Source organism: Medicago sativa, chromosome 2, assembly GCF_051527215.1.
Source record: "Medicago sativa cultivar Bolivia chromosome 2, Bolivia_mono, whole genome shotgun sequence".
NCBI lineage: Eukaryota > Viridiplantae > Streptophyta > Magnoliopsida > Fabales > Fabaceae > Medicago > Medicago sativa.
Window position 1 is genome coordinate 82,297,697 of NC_140750.1, and position 22,207 is coordinate 82,319,903.

General features: G+C 34.8%; 1 protein-coding gene and 1 pseudogene across 1 annotated transcript; both read right to left on the minus strand.

The window, feature by feature from the left end:
• Positions 1-4,427: 4,427 nt before the first annotated feature.
• LOC146951510 (uncharacterized) lies at positions 4,428-5,742 on the minus strand (annotated as a pseudogene).
• Positions 5,743-9,765: 4,023 nt separating this feature from the next.
• LOC146951511 (putative F-box protein At3g21120) lies at positions 9,766-11,148 on the minus strand. The gene has a single exon (XM_085741606.1). The coding sequence runs from the start codon at positions 11,132-11,134 to the stop codon at positions 9,881-9,883; it is 1,254 nt and encodes a 417-aa protein (XP_085597732.1). The 5' UTR covers positions 11,135-11,148; the 3' UTR covers positions 9,766-9,880.
• Between the last annotated feature and the right edge of the window lie 11,059 nt (positions 11,149-22,207).

Below are 22,207 nucleotides of genomic sequence, written 5' to 3' on the forward strand. Positions count from 1 at the left end.
CTTTTTAACATGCCAAAATGTCATAAGAAACAACTTTCAAATATCAAAAATAATTGCAAGAGAGTTCACAAATTTTTGGAAGTTTTTAACAAGATTTTTTTAACAAAAAATGAAAAAAAAAGAATTTAACAAAGAACAAATTATTTCCTCATAGCTTTGATCAATGCTTAACGTGTGAACACATCAAGATTCATAAAAAATATCAAGAAAATCATTGGACAATTTTTAGGAATTTTTTTAAAGGCTTTTGGCATCACAGGGGTGTAATTAGCAAGAAATTAACTAAAACGTACAGAAAAGGAGGGTGTAAACAGCATACTGGAAAAAAGAAGGCATTTTGGGCTGCAGGATGGGACCAAGGAAAGTTGGACCGGTTCAGGAACGGGTCGGTTCAACCGAACCGGTCCAACAAGAATAGCATACTAGCAGCGCTGCTGCTCTTCTCTTCTCCTTTCATTCATTCTTCTTTTTTTTTACCAAAAACATGTTCATGCTCAAAGTTCCCACAACACATAGATCCAAACATTCAAATTCAGCACTTTTGAAACACAAGTTCTTGAATGAAAATCACAACAAGGCAAGGATTAACATGGTTACCTCTTACACAAATTGGAGAATACTTCTTGCTTGCTTATTCCTCCTTCTTGTTCGATCTCCTTTTGATTTGAATGGTTCCTTTGCTCTTTTCGATCCCAGCCTTGCTTCCTTCCCTCTTCACGTTTTGTTCCTCTTCGAAAATGGCTTATGTGTTGCTGTTCTTGATTTGTTCTTGTTGCGCCATTCTTTCTTCTTCTTTTCTCACTTCAATTTCGGTTTTGGAATGGATGTGATGGTGATGATGATGATTGTGATTGTGTTGAGGGTTGAATGCAGATTTTGAAGATGTTGTTGATGCCAAAAGATGAATCCAGAATTGAAATGATGAAGGTTGTTGTTAGTTGTTGAAGGTTTGGTTATGGAGAATTGGTGAAGGTTGAAGATGAAGTTGTAATGATTTTGTGGTTGTTTATGGTGGTTATGGAGGTTAGAGGAGTTAGTTAGGGTGGAGGAGAAAGTTTGTTGTGGTGGTTTGAAAGTTGGTTATGGTGGTGGAGTGGTGGAGAAAAAGTGGTTATGGTGGTGGTGATGAGTGGCCACGTGATGGAGAAGAAAAGAGGGAAAGAGGAAAAAATTGTTTTGTGATTTTTGTGGAATTTTGTAAAAAATGATTGATTATGAAATTTTGACTATGGGTTTGACTTATATAGGTGATGTGGTAAGCCTTGGGCCAATTGGAATGAGACATGTGGCACTAGACTTGTAACAAACTCTTAAGGACCAATAGCATTTGGACACATGGCACTTGGACTCTAACAAACTTAAAAAGGGATTAAAATGTAAATAATAAAAGTGCGAGGACTAAAATGAAAAATTAAAACGAAAATTGAATTGAAAAAGTAAATTGGAAATTAACGTAAAGCGAGACGATTAAAACAACAAAGCAGATTAAAATGAAACAGAAATATTATGTGAAATGACCAAAATGCCCCTAGGGGCTTAAAACGACTAAAAATGACTCAGATGAAATTTTAAAGTGGATTTTTAACAGGAAATTAAAGCAAGAACTTATACAAGACCCAGAGACAATTTTTAGAATTTAAACAGGGTTTTAACACATGAAAAGACTAAAATGCCCCTAGGGGCAAAACTGACTAAAAATGACTTCAAACGCAATTTTTAAAATGGATTTTGACATAGAATTGAAATGAAGACTTATTCAAACTATTTGAAAGGACTCAAACAAATTTTTAAAAGATTTAAAGAAATTTTGACATAGGAAATGACTAAAATGCCCCTAGGGGCTAAACTGACTAAAAAATGACTCAACTGATATTTTTGAAATGAATTTTGACATGAGATTGAAACAAGGACCTATACAAACCAATTTAAAAGACTCAAACAATTTTCAAGGATTAAAATGAGTTGAATGCAGGAAATGACTAAAATACCCTTTTATGTGAATTTTGCAAATAACATTGAAATAAAATGCAGAGAAAGATGCAATTGATCAGAGACAGTTCAAATGACTTATAATGCAAGAAAAGAAGAATTGAATAAGTATTTTTAGGTCCAAAATTAGGGTATAACAAGCGCCTGTCTTTTTAATTTAAGGAGATCTTTTTAGATTTTACCATGCATTATTTTCTCAATGTCGTTATATATTTTAGGAACAAAGCTTTAGCAAGTATTTTGAGATTCACGTGAATTCCGAAATATTTTAGGAGCACGTAATTTTTATAATGATTAACGTTGAGAAAATAATGATACCACCATAAAAAAATTTGACCTCGGCACTATAACACAATTTTCGTCTTTTTTTTACAAGGAACATAATTTAAAGTATATTACTGTTTAAAACACATATTTAAGCATAAAATAATTTCGAAATAGGTTATCTTTTGAAACAATTCTCCCACCACAAAAAATATTTTGAGTTGCACTATAACACCTTTTCATTTGAATTTAATCACATTGATTTGCAGTAGCTAACATAGGTGATAAAGTTTTTATTCCAAGAATATCTTTGATACTGTCTGATACTAGAATTCCTTTCAAGTTTCAACGAAAGCAATTTTAGCTTACCGTTTCTTTTGCAATGACAATAAACAAAAGCCAAGGTCAATCTTTGAAACATGTTGGCGTATATTTGCCATCGCCTATCTTCTCTCATGGTCAATTGTACGTGGCGTTGTCAATGGTTATTTCAAAAGAATGTTTGAAGATATTAATATCTGATGATGATGGTGAAGACACTGATGTAACTTCTAATGTAGTTTATCACAAAGTTTTTTGCAATGTATCCTAAATTGTGTACTTGGAAGGATTGACTGAAATTAAACTTCTTCTTTGCTAATTATTTATGCCTGACAATTTTCCCTAGGTTGTGTACTTTCTATTATTTAACAGAATTTTCTACTCTCTATGTTTTACGATTTATTGTTATAATTATTATGACTTATTCTGCTATGGTATAATATTGGCTTAGGTAACATTGTGAGTTTCTATATAAAAATAAGACCCGTGCGTCAGCACGGGTCATGGTTCTAGTTTCTTATACAAATCACTTGCTCAATTAGGTTATGTAATAGTATTTCATAATTTCATACTTTTGAAGACCAATTGCTAGCAAGTCACTTTTTCGATATATGTTCAAAAAGGAAAATAGAAGCATTTACAAGAAAGTAAAAGCCCTTTAAACAAAACTTAAAAAATTAGAAACTTTGCTTTTATTAGGGGGGAAGCTTTAGTTAAACAAAATTTTTCTTGTTCAAAAAAAAGTTAAACAAAATTTTGTATAAGAGGAAAATTAATACTACCATCTATGTTCAAAACATAAAAACAAGACTAAAATACAAAATAAAATAGAAATACAATACAAAAAAGAAGTTCAATTACCACCTTTTGATTTTTTTAACAATGAAAGTTAAGTAGATGAAGCAAAAACAATATGATGCCACTCTCTAGTCTCTATGACGATGAAGTTAGATTGTGGGGAACGTAAAATCACAAAAATGATGCTCACATTAGCTGTCGGTCCTTGAGAAGATGATGATTTAATTTTCCCAGATGACTTTGTTATAATTGACAAGAAGGAGGATTATGATGTTCCTTGATAATCATTATAAATGTTGGTTATTACTTAGCAATTATCCCCCATATCTTATGAGAAATTGAATGATTGCATGACCTATTCCATATGATTAGTGGCTATTTAGGAAATTAGATTTAATTGTTTTTTTTAGGGAGGAAATTAGATTTAATTGTTAGTTAGTCATTTTGATATAGTAATACTCGTTTTGGTTGTTTAATGGAACAGGTTGAAGATTTTCTCTAGAGATCCAAGAAGATATAGCGTGGAAGAGGAGGTTGAAGATGTATGAAGATGAAGCGTTGTGAGCATGTATGGAGATGCATCGTTGTGAATCGACCCGTACAGTTGTAAGTTTGTATGAACTCTTCCATATCATCTTAAGTATGTTTTCTTGACCGAAGACTCCTCAAACCCAGCTGCTATCATCAGCAATTATGTAACCAAATTGGAAGAAGAAAAACTTATGAGGGTTTTAAGAGAAAACAAAGGTGCACTTAGTTGGACAAAACAAACTAGCATTTATAATTCGGATTTGATATTCCTCTTTTATATCATCATTTGACCAATTTATTGTTTTTTTTTTTCATTTTATATTAGATTTTTTTTGACAAATTTTATATTAGATTTTAATAATATGATTTTTTTTACATTTTTTTAGAGGATGAATTTTTTACACTTAAAATTAGATATATTTTAATGGACATGGATTGAATATTTCGAATATCCTTATATAGAATGTAAAATTTAATGTCAGTTTACAGTTTCGTCTTCTTGTCATTTGTCAGAAAAAATATAATTACTTCTCAATTTTTTTTAAGAATAAAAAATGGAATATATTAACAACGGAGATGGTTCCTCTAGAGCACAAGGTGTACTAAAGAGGCCACCCCAAAAAAGAAACTATCAATGTATAATTACAAAAACAAGGGTTAGTCGATACCCAAACAATGTAACGGGTCCGACCACCAACTAAGAGTGTCATAAACAAAGTTGGCATTGTTGGCTTTTAGCCACCAAAATGAAGTATGTTTAACCTTTTCCATAAGTTCTATCATGGTATTTTGGACATTCTTGAAAATTCTGTTGTTTCGTTCATTCCAAACTATCCACACACATAAGAGCCAAAGAAGCTGCATAAAAGAACGTCGCTTCCGAAGCATTCCAAAAGAGTTAGTAAACTAAAAAAAATGATCATGAAGATTAAGCGGATCAACTTCTGAAATGCCAATCCAATTCCTTATATGTTGCCATAATGAACCAAAAGTTTCACAATGGAGAAACAAGTGAGTTGCCGTTTCATCGCACCCACACCCCGCCACGCACCTTATGACCGCAGGTTGAAGGATGCCACGTCTTAAAATATTGATTTTAGTTGGCAGCCTATCTCGAAGCAATCTCCAGGCAAGAATAGACACCTTCAACGAAACCTGCTCGTGCCAAACGATCTCTCTCGTTACATCAATTCAAGGGGCAGCCTGGTGAGTAAGAATCTGATAAGCGTCGCACACTGTATAGCCCCCCACAATATCAGGGATCCACCGCCACCTGTCAATAACATCACTTTGCACAACAAAAGAGTAAGTAAATGGTGACACTCGCCTAACAACTCCTCCTCCCACGCCCACAACTGTCTCATCCATCTCCACGCATCCCCCTACATCCCAACCAAGAGTGAACATATCCGCCACCGTACTCAGCTTATTTAAGGCTAAGCCAAATAAACGGTCAAAGCGCCCACACAACGGAGTATCACCTAACCATCTATCATGCCAAAATAAGGTAGTCGATCCATCTCCTACCCTCCTCTCCACCCTATCAGCGAACCAACCCCCACCGTCTACACCAATTTCGTCCCTAATCTTTGTTATCTCCCTCCACCAAATAGAAACACTCCGACCCCCAACCTCCTAGCCTCCTCACCGTATCTCGCCACCAGGACCCTATACCATAACCCGCCTCTATCCACTAACATCCTCCAACACCACTTTCCTAACAAAGCAAGATTAAATTCCCTCAACTGCCTCACCCTTAAACCCCCATACTTCTTTCGAGAACAAACATAGCTCCAAGCAATCCAGGAAATTTTCCTGTTATCCTATCTCCCACCCCAAAAGAAATTTTTAAAAATAGATTCAATGGAATAGATTATACCTGAGTCCTGACGGAGCTTTGAAAAAGGAAAGAGCGTAGACAGGCAGAGAGGTTAGGACATACTTGATCAAAACCAACCGGCCACCAAAAGAGAGAAAACGACTTTGCCAACCCATCAATCTAGATTTAATGGTATTCAAATCAGGGTCCCAAAATGCTAGTCTTCTAGGGTCACCACCAATCGACATGCCAAGATATAAGAAAGGAACCTTACTGACCTTACAGTGCAAAATAGACGCCGCCTCATTTAACTAAGAATCCGTTATATTAATTCCAACCAATAAACTTTTATGGAAGTTCACTTTCAAACTTGACATCACCGCAAACAAGGATACAACCGCCCGTAAAGCTCTTATGTTGGCCCAACTTTTAGCACCTAATAGCAACGTGTCGTCGACAAACTGGAGGTGGGAAATCACCGTGGCATTTACGTGGCCCACCCCGTAACCAGTGAATAAATTGTTCTCAACCATCGATGTCATCACAACATTTAATCCCTCAGCCGCCAACAAGTACAAAAAAGATGACAGAGGATCTCCTTGTCCCAGACCCCTTTTTAAAGGAAACTCTTCAGTAGGGCTGCCATTAACTAGAACTGAAGCAGTAGCTGTCGACGCACACTCTTTAATCCACTTTCTCCACAAAACCGGAAACCCCATTTTTCTCATAATTGCATACAGATAACCCCAATCTACTGAATCATATGCTTTCTCAAAATCAACTTTAAAAAGCATCAATTCCTTCATTGTTTTTCGTGCCTCATCCACCACCTCATTAGCAATTAGAATCCCATCAAGGATCTGTCTATCTTTCACAAAAGTTGTCCGAGTCTCTGAAATCAAACTCCTCATAACCAATTTCAGTCGATTTGCTAACAGTTTCGACAATATTTTATACGAACACCCCACCAACGAGATAGGTCGAAAATCATTTAAACGCTGCGGGTTATCCACATTTGGAATCAAGGCTATGAAAGTATTATTAATACCTTTTGTTAACTTGCCGTTCCTGTGAAAATCATTAATGAACCGCATGATATCCCCTTGCACAACTTCACAAAACTCTTTGATAAAACCAAAATGCACACCATCTGGTCCGAGACTTTTATAATTATCACAATCCCAAATTGCGTTCTCAATTAAGTATTCTTTGTTTTTTAACGTCTATCTTAATTAAATTTCTTATACAAATCACTTGCTCAATTTGGTTAAGAAATAGTATTTCATAATTTCGTAATTTTGAAGACCAATAGCTAGCAAGCCACTTTTCGATATATGTTCAAAAAGGAAAATAGAAGCATTTAAAAGAAAGTAAAATCCCTTTAAAATTAAAAAATTAGAAGTTTTTGTTGTTTTTAAGGGGAAGCTCTTGTTACACAAAATTTTGTATAAGAGGAAAAATTAATACTACATGAGTACTATCTATGTTCAAGAGGTGTGAGTGACTTTGTAATATCAAGAACAAAGTTAATACTACTGTCACTGCTGTTAATAATAGTTTCGATCTTTCTTAACTGGGTCCAAGATTGTTGTGTTTACATATCATGCAGCTTTGAAGTATTTGCTTACAAAGGGGGATTCTAAACCATGATTGGTTAGATGGTTATTGTTGCAAGAGTTTGACTTAGATATTAAGGATAAGAATGGTGTGGAGAATGTTGTAGCTGATCATCTCTCAAGATTGGAGAAATCAAAGGCTACAAAGAAGAAGAAAACTATATTAGCTGAGTTTTCTGATGAATGGTTGTTTGTTGTGGCCGAGAGGTCATGGTGGTCTGCTACCAGCTTCGCCATTTTTCTATCAAAGTTGAAGTTTTGTGTCTCTTTTTAAACTACCTTAGCTTTGGCCTAATAGACCAAGTGAGCTATGTTGTTTTGTTGAAAAATGGAGAAAACAACTGCATTATGAGGCACAAATGCGGACACCAGACACAATAAATAGATTTGGCGTTGATCGTTGAAGGGGCAAGGTAATCCTTGAATGCATCGCTTGTAGATAACAAGAAGTTAGTGTATACTGAAATTTCAAGTCTTGAAAGTGTTTTGTTGTTTCCATTTTAGGCTTAGTTTTTCTACCTTGCACGTTATCATCATCATGCCTATACTTTCAAAGTTTCATCATGTGATAAATTCTTATTTATCTGTCAGTATTACCAAACAGTCAAATCTAACTTCCCAATCACTAACCTTGTGACTTTTGAATGACATCTCATTTGTTTGGTCTTTGCGTTTTTTTTTTTTTTTAATAATTGAAAGTTTAGGTGATTTGGATCATGAGGTTTAGGCTTTGTTTGGGAGTTTGGAGGGGAAGGGAGGGGAGGGCTTTGCGGGGTTGGAAATATATAGAAAAATGGACAAAAAAATTCACATTTTTTGAAAGAACAGTTTTTTAGAGAATGATAAATTAATACTTATGATTAATATACTTTTAATTTTAAGAATATTATAACAACATAGATTGAATTTGAAAAATTCATATAAACCCTCCATAACCCCCCAAAACCCTCCCCCGATGCAATTTTTGAGTTCCCCCAAATGAGGGGGATTTTTTATTATGAGTAAAAAATTAACCTCCAAAGCCCTCTCCTCCCAATGTCTTCTATTTCTTCCACTTGCTCCTTCCTTTCTTTCCAAAACCCTCCCCTCCCCTCCAAACTCCCAAACAAAGCCTTAGCCAACAGAGTAGGCTTAAAAATCGATAAAAGAGATATGAGTAACTTTCTTATTACCAATTAGACCAACCTCCGTTGATTTCTCTTTGCGTTTCTGTTGTGGTACTAAAGCTTGCCACATACAACTTTTAAAAAACATGCGTGTTCAGGTGCCATTTTTTACAAGGATTTAATTGACATGCGCCAACACGCTAGAAAATAATTATATAGTTAATCGATTATATTCATTAAACTGTTAAAAACATTTGACTTTAAACAAATCTATCTTAAACGTTAGAGGAGTATAACCTAATGCTTCTCAAGAGTATAACTTAATGGCGCCAAAACATTCACTGAATTATTAAAAGGGAAATGTTTGTTATAGCGAAAACTAATTTCACGAATCTTCTCAACATGTTAAGACACCGACCCTTCGAATTTTGGTAACCGCATGTATGGTAAATGGGAGTCATATTTTTGTTGTTGTTGTTGTCATTGCCATTTCCAATTCCTGATTTATTCGCAAGAGTATTCACCATGATATATAGCATTACCATTGTTAAAAACATTTGACTTTAAACAAATCTCTGTGAAACTTTGTTTATTTTTAAGGCCAGAGGAGTATAACTTAATGCTTCTCAAATATTGAACATATATACTTATCTCCATTGAGTAAACAAAATTAAGAGTAACCATAGTCATTATCAAAAACTTTTTACCTCTGACTGACAGATTCGTGAAACTAAAACTACATATGGAAAATAAAATGTTACTCACCAATGCTACAAATGCATGCTGGAAACAGAATGACAACCTTAAAAATGTACAAGTGATCTAAAGAACAACTCAAGTCAATAGATGACGTACTGGAGACTCATCATTTTCAAACATTGAGCAGAAGCACATGCACAAGTATTCCATTAAACAACTAGACTACGAACACAAAATAAGTTTGGCATTGATAACTAAATTGAAGGATTTGTGTATTTTATCTAATTGTTTTGTAAAATCACTCTGAAATTTCACCAGCTTGATTCATGAACCATAGAATATAAAAGAAAGTAATTAAAGCACAAACTTAATCATAGTAGCATAGATATTTGAAGCATAGCAAATTGAAATTCAAACAAATATATGTTGCTCATTCAATTATAATGTTCTCCTCATATAAGTTATTTCTACATAAAATTGGAGACAGTTCAATAAAAGGCAAATTAAAAGATAATGAAGCAAAAAGTAGAGTGCCAAAAGATCACAGGGTAAACTTGACATCCTAATTAGATAAATAAATAACGAAGTACACAAAATAATTTTGAAGCAATAATGTTCATAATTATCAAATATTTTCTTAATTTCTCATTAATATTTATGATCTGAGGTGCAATCATAAAAGTAAAATTCTAATAAACACAATCATAAAATTCTAAGGTGGAAACACGAAAAACGAATTACTTATTTTTTCCACCAATCGAGAGAAGACTTTTCTTGTAAATTGCAATATCATAAGAATGTCCTCCTTTAACACCAACTTCTTCGGCCTTCTGGGTACCTAAATTGAAAGAGACTGGTTGGCCATCTTTTCTTTGAAAAAATATATCACCATTTTTTCCCGCTCCAATAAAACACTTAATATAGGGCAGTGGTCCAACAACGAAGAGTTTAGTCCACGATTCCTTCACACCAAGTTCACCTAAAATTGATATGTGAAAAATAGGTGTATCTGAATAATACCATGAGATTGAAGAAATGGATCTATTAAGCACCACCAATCGTCTTTGCACCAAGCCAAGATAAAAATTTGTATCTATGTCAGATTGTATGTCTATGGGTATAGGTGTTGTAACAAACATCTCTTTGCTCAAGTCAAATGAAACTAAGAAATGTTCATCACGATTTTCACTTTCATACCACCAATGAGACATTCCATCAATGTTCAATGGTTCATATGAACCACTTTCACAATGATTAGGCATATTGATATCAAATTTACTCCAAGAGTTACATCTTAGGCTATAAATCTCCCATTCAGGTTCATAAGATATTTCATTCCATGGCACATTTTCGGGCCGCATATCGAGACGTTCAAGTTGTTGGTTACTTATTGTAGTAAATCTCATGTACCTAATAATTTTAAAGTCATCTTTCATATGGTCATAACCAAACCCATGAACATTATTTGATGCCAGCTCTCGATAAGGTGGTACAGACTCAAGAGAGCTGGGAGGAATGCTTTTGTATTCATTGGTAGTTGGGTTCCACAATACTAGTGAATATCCTTGTGTAAGGCAAATAGTTCCAGTAATAGGGTCACAACCATAATAACTACAGGTATTAAAATCAAAGAAAGAGTTTTCTTCTTGAAATGGATTTGGAAAGTCTAATTTTACTTGATTCTCATACCTATCACCAGAAAGCAAATAGGAAGAGCAATGATTAGAAAAATCATGATCATAATAATCACGATCATGGGCGACAACCTCATATACAACCTCATATAAGAGGACAGATGTATCATTGTAATCAGAGTGAGGAATTGATATAAAATTAGTGCGGAAACAAGAGTTTTCAAATAAGAGAGCCCATGGTTTACACACACATTCAAATCGCTTAGAAGATTTTAAAGGAAGTTTTGAGAGAATACAGATTGCAAGATCATTGGGTATGTGATTCCTAACCTTTTTTTCACTTACAGATTTGGCCATCTCCAAAAAAGTTCTAGCAAAAGTGATGATGAATTCAATTGTAGTTGGATTTGTGACCCTCGGTGAGTGAAAGTGACTTTCCACTTAGCTGTGGTTTTAAACAAAAGAATACTTAACTGAGAAGTAAATGGAATGTAATTTTTCCCTAAAAAAAAGGATTGAAATTTTTATTACAGAAAAAAAAATTATATTTTATTTATAAACATATTTAATCACTTTAATACTTAAATAATAAATAATATTGATTATTGATTATTTAAAAAATAAGTAATTTTAGACCCAAAATAAAAAGAAGTAACATTAATTTGATCAACAAAACAATAACTAGCATTTATGATTAGGATTCTGTGTTCCTCTTTTATCTCATCATTTGACCAATTTATTGATTTTTTGGGATTAGGATTCTCTCCATTGAAAATTCTTTTAAGTTTTCTCATGTGGAATCTCAACCATCAATCATGAGAGAAAAAATGAGAATTAAATCTCATGTGGAATCTCAACCATCAATCATGAGAGAAAAAATGAGAATTAAATCATAATGAAAAATGGTTGTTATATTTTAATGGTGGAGATTGAAAATGGAGAAAACTTGAGAAAAATTTCAATGGAGAGAATCCAAATCTGATTTTTTTTTTCATTTTATTTATATTAGATTTTAATTATATGAATTTTTGACACTTTTTATGAGAGGATGAAATTTTCACACAAAATTATATATATTTTAATGGACATCGATTGAATATCTTTGTACATAATGTAAAATTTAAAGTGATTTTGCAGTTTCATCGGCTCCTAAAAAAAATATCATTACTTTTTAATTAAGTATTCTTTGTTTTTTAAAGTCTATCTCAGTTAAATTTCGTATAGAGATCACTTGCTCAATTAGTTTAAGTAATAGGGGGCGTTTGTTTCAAGTCATATTTGGAGATTCCTGAGGAAAGATATATTCCTATGTTTGTTTATATTTTTAAAATTTTATTCGAGATTTCCTCAAAAAAAAAAAATATTCGAGAATAGAAGTTTTCTGAGAATGTTGTTTTGTTCCTAAGGAAATTGGGAGGAATAAAGTTCCAATGAAGGTGTGAATAAAATCATTAATTATCTATAAATATCGCTTTATCAGTCATCTGAACATTTCCAGGAATATTTTAAATAATAACCAAACACATTTTCTCAGTAAACCCGGGAATAAAATTATCATCCTTATATATTCCCAGAAAAATTATTCCCAAGATTGTATTTTGTAAACTTGAAACAAACTCCCCCATGGTATTTCATAATTTCGTAATTTCGAAGACCAATTACTAGCAAGTTACTTTTCGGTATCTGTTCAAAGAGAAGAGATATTTTGACTCCAAAAGTAAATCTAAAGAGTTACACCACATCTCCATCATTCATATCATATTGATCTAATGGACAAGATTTTAGTCTTATCAATTATCATGTGACCTCATTTTCCTTATCTATTCTCACAATATTTATGATTTCTTTCTTTCTTTCTTTTTTTTTGCAATAATTTACGGTTACCATTTATTATTACTCGATCAATATTCATGGTTTGAATATTCTATGTGCAGTTTTTTTTTTTTGAACCATAGAATATTATGGAGTATAATATATGGTACGAATAGTATAGTTTTTTTTTTTCCTTTTCCGAAGGGATGATGAATCAAAAGATGATGCTATCCTCTAATTTCATAAGCTTCTACAAAGAGCTCTTTTGACAATTGCAAACATGAAAAATATCCAAATATGATTCTAGATCTCAAAAAATAAAAAATTAACTCAGTTCTAAACATCTACCTTTTCTCTTAATTTTTTGCAAAAAGAAAAAGCAACAACTTTTTTTTTTGAAAGGAAAAATCAAGAACTATCACACTCTAGTACCATGACGAACAATTGTGATTTTTGTTTTTACTAATCATTAATTGTGTTTATCAACATAAATATTGAATGAGTGAAGAAAAGGAAACAATAGATATGGTGAAAATGGTCAAGAAAGATGAGGCCACATGATAATTGATAAGATTAAAATCTAGTCCATTAGATCAATATGATATAAATGGTGGAGATGTGGAGTAACTCTTTAGACTTACCCTTGGAGTCAAAATATCCCTCTTCATATTCAAAAAGGAAAATAGAGAAGCATTTTTTTTGTCGTGGTCAAGGTTCGAACCCCGGACCCCGGACCTTGCATATATTATGCATTGTCCCTACCAACTGAGCTAAGCTCACGAGGACGGAAAATAGAAGCATTTAAAAGAAAGTAAAAGTCCTTTAAACAAAATTTTTTTAAAAAAATCAGCTTTTGTTTTTTCAGGGGCTTTGGAACACTATCGTTCGAGATTCCTGCTGCGTTCTCTCCACTTCAAGAGGGCGCACGTCATCGTGCGCAACATCGACAACCAATTCCAAAACGAGGATAGCTGACTGAGGTAACACGTCCTGAGGAATTGCATCTGAAACATTCTGTAAGGTAATGCTAAAAGAGTTGTTCGAAACATCCTTATGAGGAGTAATGTTTTGAATTGTAGACAGTTCTTGTGTATATATGATACTAGCTGAAGTTGAAGGGGCTACAACCGTAACATATTGCATGGTACCTAAGGTAGAAGCACCTCTATCACTACGGTGCTGCCGAAGAGGAGCTTTCTTAGTAAGTGGTTCAGTCGCCATAGGTTTCTTGCCATGGTCAGTCACCTTAGTTGCCTCCAGGTGCAACCACTTGCAAGTCGAAATGTTATGTCCAATGACAGTACAGTGATGGCAAAAGAGCGGCCTCCTCTCATATTGTACTTCAAATTTTTAGAAGTATCTTGCTTCCGTGCTTGATCAGTGGAAGTCTCTTTCAGTTGTGATTGTGCATAACAAGTCTCTTGCTTGTGTGCTTGAGAGTTTGGAAGTCTCTTGAAAGAGTCCTTGAGCAATTGTAATCTAGTGAGCTTATAGGTTTTGGAAGTGCAAGTGAACTCAACTACTATCTATCTATCTATCTCTATCTCTATCTCTCTCTCTCTCTCTCTCTCTCTCTCTCTCTCTCTCTCTCTCTCTCATCTTTGTGTTTAATTTATCCGCTGCAAGCAGTGGCAGATCTTGAGTAAATTTGTTGGGGGTGCCAAACCACTATGAAGTATGTATTAGACGGTTTCACAAAGTAGAAAAAATTATTACCTAACCAAGTGGTTTAAATTGTTTGATAGCAGCAAGGGGGTGCAGATTCGAATCCCTACGAACACTTTTTTTGAATAAAATATGTGAAAATACAAGAGAAATATGTAAAAAGAAGATGGCGTGAGTGTCGAACTCACGACAATTGGAAGATTTTATGACTAACTTTCCACTGCAACAACCGAAAACTGATGGACATAATACGCTTTATATAGCATATATTGAAAACCTAGGGGATATCATGGCTCCCATGGGTCTATACCAAGATACACCACTGGCTGCAAGCAGGCTCTGAGTCAAACTCTGAACTCATCAGACTATGACAAGTTTTGAAACACTTAAAATTTTTTTTGAAAAAGTCAACACAATTCAACCCCCTCTCCTCTCTCTTGTGTTTTCCTCACCTTCAGTTAAATCAAGCAATGAGGAAGGACCATTTTCCTCTTCCATTAATGGACCAGATGTTGGAAAGATTAGTGAGTCAGACATACTATTGTTTTCTGGATGGATACTCATGGTACAATCAAATAGTTGTGACTCCCGTTGATCGAGAGAAGCAACTTTTACTTGTCCTTTTTGGATGTTCTCCTATTGGAGGATGCCTTTTGGGTCGTTTAATTCTCTTGCAATATTTAAAAGGTGCATGTCTTCTATCTTCTCTAACATGATTGAGATGGACATCAAGGTATTTATTGGTGATTTTTCTGTTTTTGGTAAAACTTATGATAGTTGTCTTGATCATTTAGATGAAGTTCTTAAAAGATGTGTCCAAGCAAATTTAGTTTTAAATTGAGAAAAATGTCATTTTATGATGATAAGAAGAATAATTTTGGGACACAAAATCTCCGAGAAAGACATTTAAGTTGATCAAGCAAAAATTGAGGTCATAGAAAAATTACCACCTACCATCGGTGTCAAGGGAATGAGGAGTTTTCTAGGACATGCTATTTTTATCGAAGGTTCAGAAAAGATTTCTCCAAAATTGCAAAACCTTTACGAAACTGATGAGTCATAAATTAGTCTATTTTAATGCTTTATTTAGTTTAGTTTTATTTAGATTTGATTTTATTTTATTGCATATTTATTTCCTTTTTGAATATTTTACTTTAAATTGTTTTTTATTTTATTTTAGGAACGAATATATGGTGGAAGGTGTCTTGGAGCAAAAGAAAGAGGACTGGAGCAAATACAGTACAAGAATACGAAGATACGAGACAAAAATATGTCTCTACCAAGTCAGAAGCTTGGCACGGCCCGTGCCAACATGTGGCACGGCCGTGCCACCCTCCAGGATACTCTTTTGCTGCTTTTCTTCAAGTCCAAGTTACCCTGTTGTAGTTTTACTGCTTTGCCCTTATAGTTGCTTAGATTTTAAGTCAATTGTAAAGCTATAAATAGAGTAGCACTCCATCATAAACATTCATCTTTTGTTCTTGGAATAAAAGTTCACTTTTATATTATTGTTCTTTTACTTTATTGCTTTCTCTCTTCTTCCCCCATGTCTACAATGAACGTTAATGAGTAGACTTCTTTGTCTTGGGATTGTTGGATAAGTCTAATGACGTAATCCGGATCAAGCCAAGCCTTAAACCTTAATTATATGTTACCTTAATTCCTAATCTAAATTCACCGTTTTAACATGAATTAATTATTATCAAACTGTGGAAGCGAACGCGGAGGGTTTGATAATGGTTAATTCATCATCACATATATCAATTCATAAAGCGAACGCGGAGCTTTGATATCCGAACAAGTGAATTTAGACAAGGTTTGCGAAACATGAGAATAGTCTAGCAAACCTTGGGACACATAAAGTTTCGATCTTCAAGGGTCCCAAAGGCAATCACCCATGAGAATAGGTGTGGTTGTTAGAGGGATACACTCACTGACTTCGAGAGAAGCTGTGATATGCTAAAGAGAAACTTGTCCTTAGAAATTAAGATTAACGCATAATTATAAGTTTAAGGCTTGCTTGTGAAAAGATTCGTTATTATGATGAACCAAGGATCCCAAGGCTCTTTATTATTTACCTTCAGAAATCAAACCTCCTTTTTACTAAACTTTCTTCTCCTCTAATCATTCTTTAAAGGTTAATTAAGTTGAATAACTCCCTAGCGGAACGATACTCTTTCTTACTACTATTACTTCGATAGGCCGTGCACTTGCGGTTTGGCCCTATCAAGTTTTTGGCGCCGTTGCCGGGGAGTTTTTGTAATTTGATTAACTTTTTAATAGTGGTTAGACCAAAAAAAAATCTTTATTTTATTCTATTTTATTTTATTTTCTTTTTATATTTGTTTCAAAATATATATATATATATATATTTATAAAAAGTAAAAAAAAATATCTTTCCCTCTCTCTCTCTCTTTTAATTAATTAATTTATTTTTTCTATCTTTTAACTGTTTTGATTTCAGGCATGGCCCAAAACTACTATCAATGGACTTCTACCCCTGTTTTACCTCCTTCAAGAGTTTATGGAATATTTGGTCATACGGGTGTTGAATGTCAACTAGGTAGTGTTGTTAGAAATCCTGAGCAAGTTGCTCAATTTAACCAAGGGTTTAGGAATAGTCAATTTATTTTTCAAGACCCTCAAATTTTTTTTGGACAACAAACAACACCACCTGTTTTTATCAACCAAGGAGTCTTTCAAAAATCCGACTTGGAACTTTTGATAGAAAATTTTGAATTAGATAACATCAGGCATAACCAAGAGTTTAAAGTCAAAGCTGGAATTTTGAATGACTCTCTCAATAGAGTGGATTCTCTTTTTACTCACAACAAAGTGTTTGAGGCTCAAATCCCTCAAATAGCCCAACAAGTAACCTCTTCCCCACAACCCTCCGGAGTCTTCCCGAGTCAAACTGAAACCAACCACAAAGGCCCGATAAATTCTATTACACTTAGGGATGATAAGAAATTAGAGGACCCTGTTGTAGAAACCAAGACAATTGAGGTTGGGGTAGAGAGTGAAAAACCAAACAATGAGAAAGTTGTAGTAGAGAGTGAAAAGCTTAACATACCACCACCATATAATCCAAACACTCCTTTACCACAAGGGTTTGATGAGTCCAAGTTAGATGAGCAGTTTAGGAAATTGATTGAAATAATTCAAGATAAATTGCCATCTAAACTTAAGGATCCAGAGCGTTATTCCATACCATGTGTCATAGGATCAGAGAAAATAGAAAGAGCCATGTGTGACTTGGGAGATAGTGTAAGTTTGCTGCCATTGTCCCTTCGCGAAAGAATGGGTATAGGATAGAAAAACCTATTGACCGTCAAGCTAATGACACTAAAAGAGCGCTTCGTGGGAGGCAACCCACGCATTTAATTGCTTTTGTTTTATTTTTCTTTGTTTTAAGTGTTTTGTAGGTAATTGTCCGAGTGTAATTCGAAGAAATTGAAAAATTTTGAAGTCCCCTTGACCAGAAAGGTGGCACGGCCGTGCCAGGTTTTCAAGCAAAAATTTGGTGATGAAGTCAGAATGTTGACACGGCCCGTGCCAAGGTTGGCACGACCGTGCCCGATCTCTAGTGTAGTATAACCCCATTTTTTCTATTCTTCTCCATCCATTCTCAAACACAAACCTCTATCTACCTTCAAACTTCTCTCTAAAACCTCCATACCCATCCATCTTCAAACCTTCATATCTTCATCAAAACTCCATCAAACCAATTCAATTCTTCCACAATTCAATCACAAACTCCACCCAAACCACAAACCACCAATCAAAAACAACTTCCATCCACTCAAACACATAATTCACCAAAACCCTAATCTTTCAAAACCTAACCCAAACACCACAAATTCTCAACAAATCTCCATAACTAAACCCATAAACCTTACTTACACATCAACCCCAACCCTAAACCAATCCTTTCCACCAAATCTTTCCAAACCCTAAACCTTCAAAACCAATACATACAAGGGTCAATGGCTTCAAGAAGAAGTGGTAAGGAACCAGCAAGATCTCAAGGAGGTCCTCCCCTAAAGAAACAAACACAAGTCAAGAATCATGGAATTCAGTTCAAAGACAACAAACAGAGGGACATGTATAAAATTCTTACTTCTAAAACACTACATCCCTCTAGATGTCCTGATTCATATGATTTGAATGTGCTAGGGCTTAAAGATGATGTTTTTAGCTTAATAGGAAGGCTAGGTTGGACTGATATGCTAACACCTATGAGGGGTTATGAGAATTTCACTTATGAATTTTTAAGCTCAATTGTTTTTACCAAAGATACGTTGAATTTTGATAACCCCAATCATAGAGTTGTTTTCCGATTAATGAATGTTGATTATAATATGTCTCTTCAGCACTTTTGTGATGCCTTAGGTTTTGCTAATGAGGGATATATTCATGATCATTGGGATGATAGTCTAAAACCGGATAACTATGACCCAACTGCCTTTTGGGAGCGTATCACCGGCCTCACATCTTTTGTCTCTAGGTCCAACAAAGCTAGCAGCATTCACAACCCAGTCCTTAGGTACCTTCAGAGGGTCATGGCTTGCACTATTTGGGGTAGAACCGAGCTAGGAAACACTAGAACCGATGAGTTGTTCATGTTATGGGCAATGCTCTACAACCACCCTGTCAACGCTTGTTTCTACTTGATTGATTACCTAGACTTTGTAGGTACTAGACAGCCGGTAAGGGAGACATAGTGGTGGGTGGCATCATTGCATACATAGCTAGGTGTTTTGGGGTGAGTGAGGATGAGGGGATCAAACCAATTGAGGGGAACAATAGGCTCAATAGGGAAACCCTCATTTCTATGAATTTCATTAAACATCGTCCGCCACGCCATTACCAACTCAAGCTAAATGTGCCAATCATGTTTTTACTTCCTAACCCACCTCGGACTACCACCGAGGTGGAAGAAATTTGGTTGTATGTTGATGATGTGCAGGTTCTTGAAGAGCAAGATGATGAAGGAGACGGTACTAACTTGCACCTTGACATGGGAGAGGGTGCTAACTTACACCATGAGGAGGAACACCATGGCCATGAAGCCGGTGAACTTAATGAAAATCAAAGATGGGCATGGATTTACAATGAAGTTGAAAGAGTGAGCACCGAGCAACAAAGGCAAGGTGTTGAAATTACCGGACTAAGGAACGATGTTCAAAGGGGCAACCGCTTGTCGGAAGAAAATAATGAGATGCTCCGCCGGATGATGCAACACCTACAACTCCAAGGTCCTTCTTATGGACCTCAATAGACATTGTGAGCTTTCCTCTTCCTCTCTTCCCTTCTCTCTTCTCTCTTTCTCCTACTTTCTTCTTCTTCTACTTCTTCTTCTCTTTTAATTTCTTTTTCTTTTGAATCATTGAGGACAATGCTTCCCCTAAGTGTGTTGGGGGGGGGGGGGGCTAATAAAGTGTCTAGAGTCGTAGTGTTCCCAAACTCCATTGAACTTTATTCTTTTGTTTTGTTTTTATAGTGAAAGGCATGACTAGTAGCTTGTTTTCAATATAAAAAATGGCATAAATTTTTTGTTTTGTCTCTTCTTTAAAGGTTGTTTCTTGTACATGAAAGTAGTTTCTTATGTTCCTTGTGTTCTTGCTATACCCATGTCTTGTTTTATTGTGAAAATTCTCCAATGAGAAAAGCACCTTGTTGCAATCTTTGAGCAAATGTATGAATATGTATTTTAAGGAACACGTTCTATCTTTAGTGTTAACTTAGACCCTTTAAAGTCTTAAGAGTAAAAGTAGTATAAGTTTGTGTGGGAAATTAATCAATTGTGCCTTATTGTTATATTCTTAAATTGTTAAAGTTAAATGGGGCGGGAGAATGGCACCAACATGCAGGGGAAATGACAATCCCTAACTTCCTAATTGTGGTGGTGACTCCCTAATTTGAACTTAAAGTGAAACAAATTCATCAATGCTAGGGGGAAAGGACAATTACATCCAAAAAGACTTCCTACACGGAGATGAAATAAAATAAAATTTTGCAGCACTGCTTAGGGTGATTTTGAATCTAGGGGGAAAGGACAATTACATCCGAGAAGACTTCCTATGAGGATAGATAGCCCCTAAGCATCTGCAGCCCCTTGTGTTTAATTGTTAATCTAATCTAATTTAATTTTAACTTAAATTCCCATCACTCTTATATGAAATGAAGAAAGGACTTTTCTCGGTTACTTTAGCACTAAGGATAGAACCTGTTCCTCATAATATCTGTCTTATACAGGAGCAAGAAAAGGGTTGGACTGCACACACACACTCACTTGAGACTTGATGTTGGGTTGAATAGGTTCTTGAGGAATGTTTGAAATTTTGATTAGTGTACTTGAAACAAAACCTTCAATGAGACTTGTGTTTTCAATTGCATTGCCAAAATTAATCATTTTAGTTGCTGCTATGTCTATTGCCTTTTGCTTGAGGACAAGCAAAGATTCAAGTGTGGGGGAGTTTGATGAGTCATAAATTAGTCTATTTTAATGCTCTATTTAGTTTAGTTTTATTTAGATTTGATTTTATTTTATTGCATATTTATTTCCTTTTTGAATATTTTACTTTAAATTGCTTTTTATTTTATTTTAGGAACGAATATATGGTGGAAGGTGTCTTGGAGCAAAAGAAAGAGGACTGGAGCAAATACAGTACAAGAATACGAAGATACGAGACAAAAATATGTCTCTACCAAGTCATAAGCTTGGCACGTCCCGTGCCAACATGTGGCACGGCCGTGCCACCCTCCAGGATACTCTTTTGCTGCTTTTCTTCAAGCCCAAGTTACTCTGTTGTAGTTTTACTGCTTTGCCCTTATAGTTGCTTAGATTTTAAGTCAATTGTAAAGATATAAATAGAGTAGCACTCCATCATAAACATTCATCTTTTGTTCTTGGAATAAAAGTTCACTTTTATATTATTGTTCTTTTACTTTATTGCTTTCTCTCTTCTTCCCCCATGTCTACAATGAACGTTAGTGAGTAGACATCTTTGTCTTGGGATTGTTGGATAAGTCTAATGACGTAATCCAGATCAAGCCAAGCCTTAAACCCTAATTATATGTTACCTTAATTTCTAATCTAAATTCACCGTTTTAACATGAATTAATTATTATCAAACTGTGGAAGCGAACGCGGGGGGCTTGATAATGGTTAATTCATCATCACAGATATCAATTCATAAAGCGAACGCGGAGCTTTGATATCCGAACAAGTGAATTTAGACAAGGTTTGCGAAATATGAGAATAGTCTAGCAAACCTTGGGACATATAAAGTTTCGATCTTCAAGGGTCCCAAAGGCAATCACCCATGAGAATAGGTGTGGTTGTTGGAGGGATACACTCACTGACTTCGAGAGAAGCTGTGATATGCTAAAGAGAAACTTGTCCTTAGAAATTAAGATTAACGCATAATTATAAGTTTAAGGCTTGCTTGTGAAAAGATTCGTTATTATGATGAACCAAGGATCCCAAGGGTCTTTGTTATTATTATTATTTACCTTCAGAAATCAAACCTCCTTTTTACTAAACTTTCTTCTCCTCTAATCATTCTTTAAAGGTTAATTAAGTTGAACAACTCCCTAGCGGAACGATACTCTTTCTTACTACTATTACTTCGATAGGCTGTGCACTTGCGGTTTGGCCCTATCAGAAACCTCTTGATAAGAGAAACTGATTTTGTTTTGTTATGCTGAATGTTTATATTCTTTTTCAATCATTAAGGATAAGTTGGTCACCAAGCCCTTAATCATTGCCCCAAATTGAGATTTACCATTTGAACATGTGTGATGCGAATGACTATGCGGTTAGAGTAGTGGTTGACCAATGTTATGAAAAAAAAATTCATGCAATATATTATGCGAGCAAGGTCTTCAATGAGAAACAAGGAAATTATTCTACCGTTGAGAAGGAATTGCTTGGGGTGGTATTTGCCT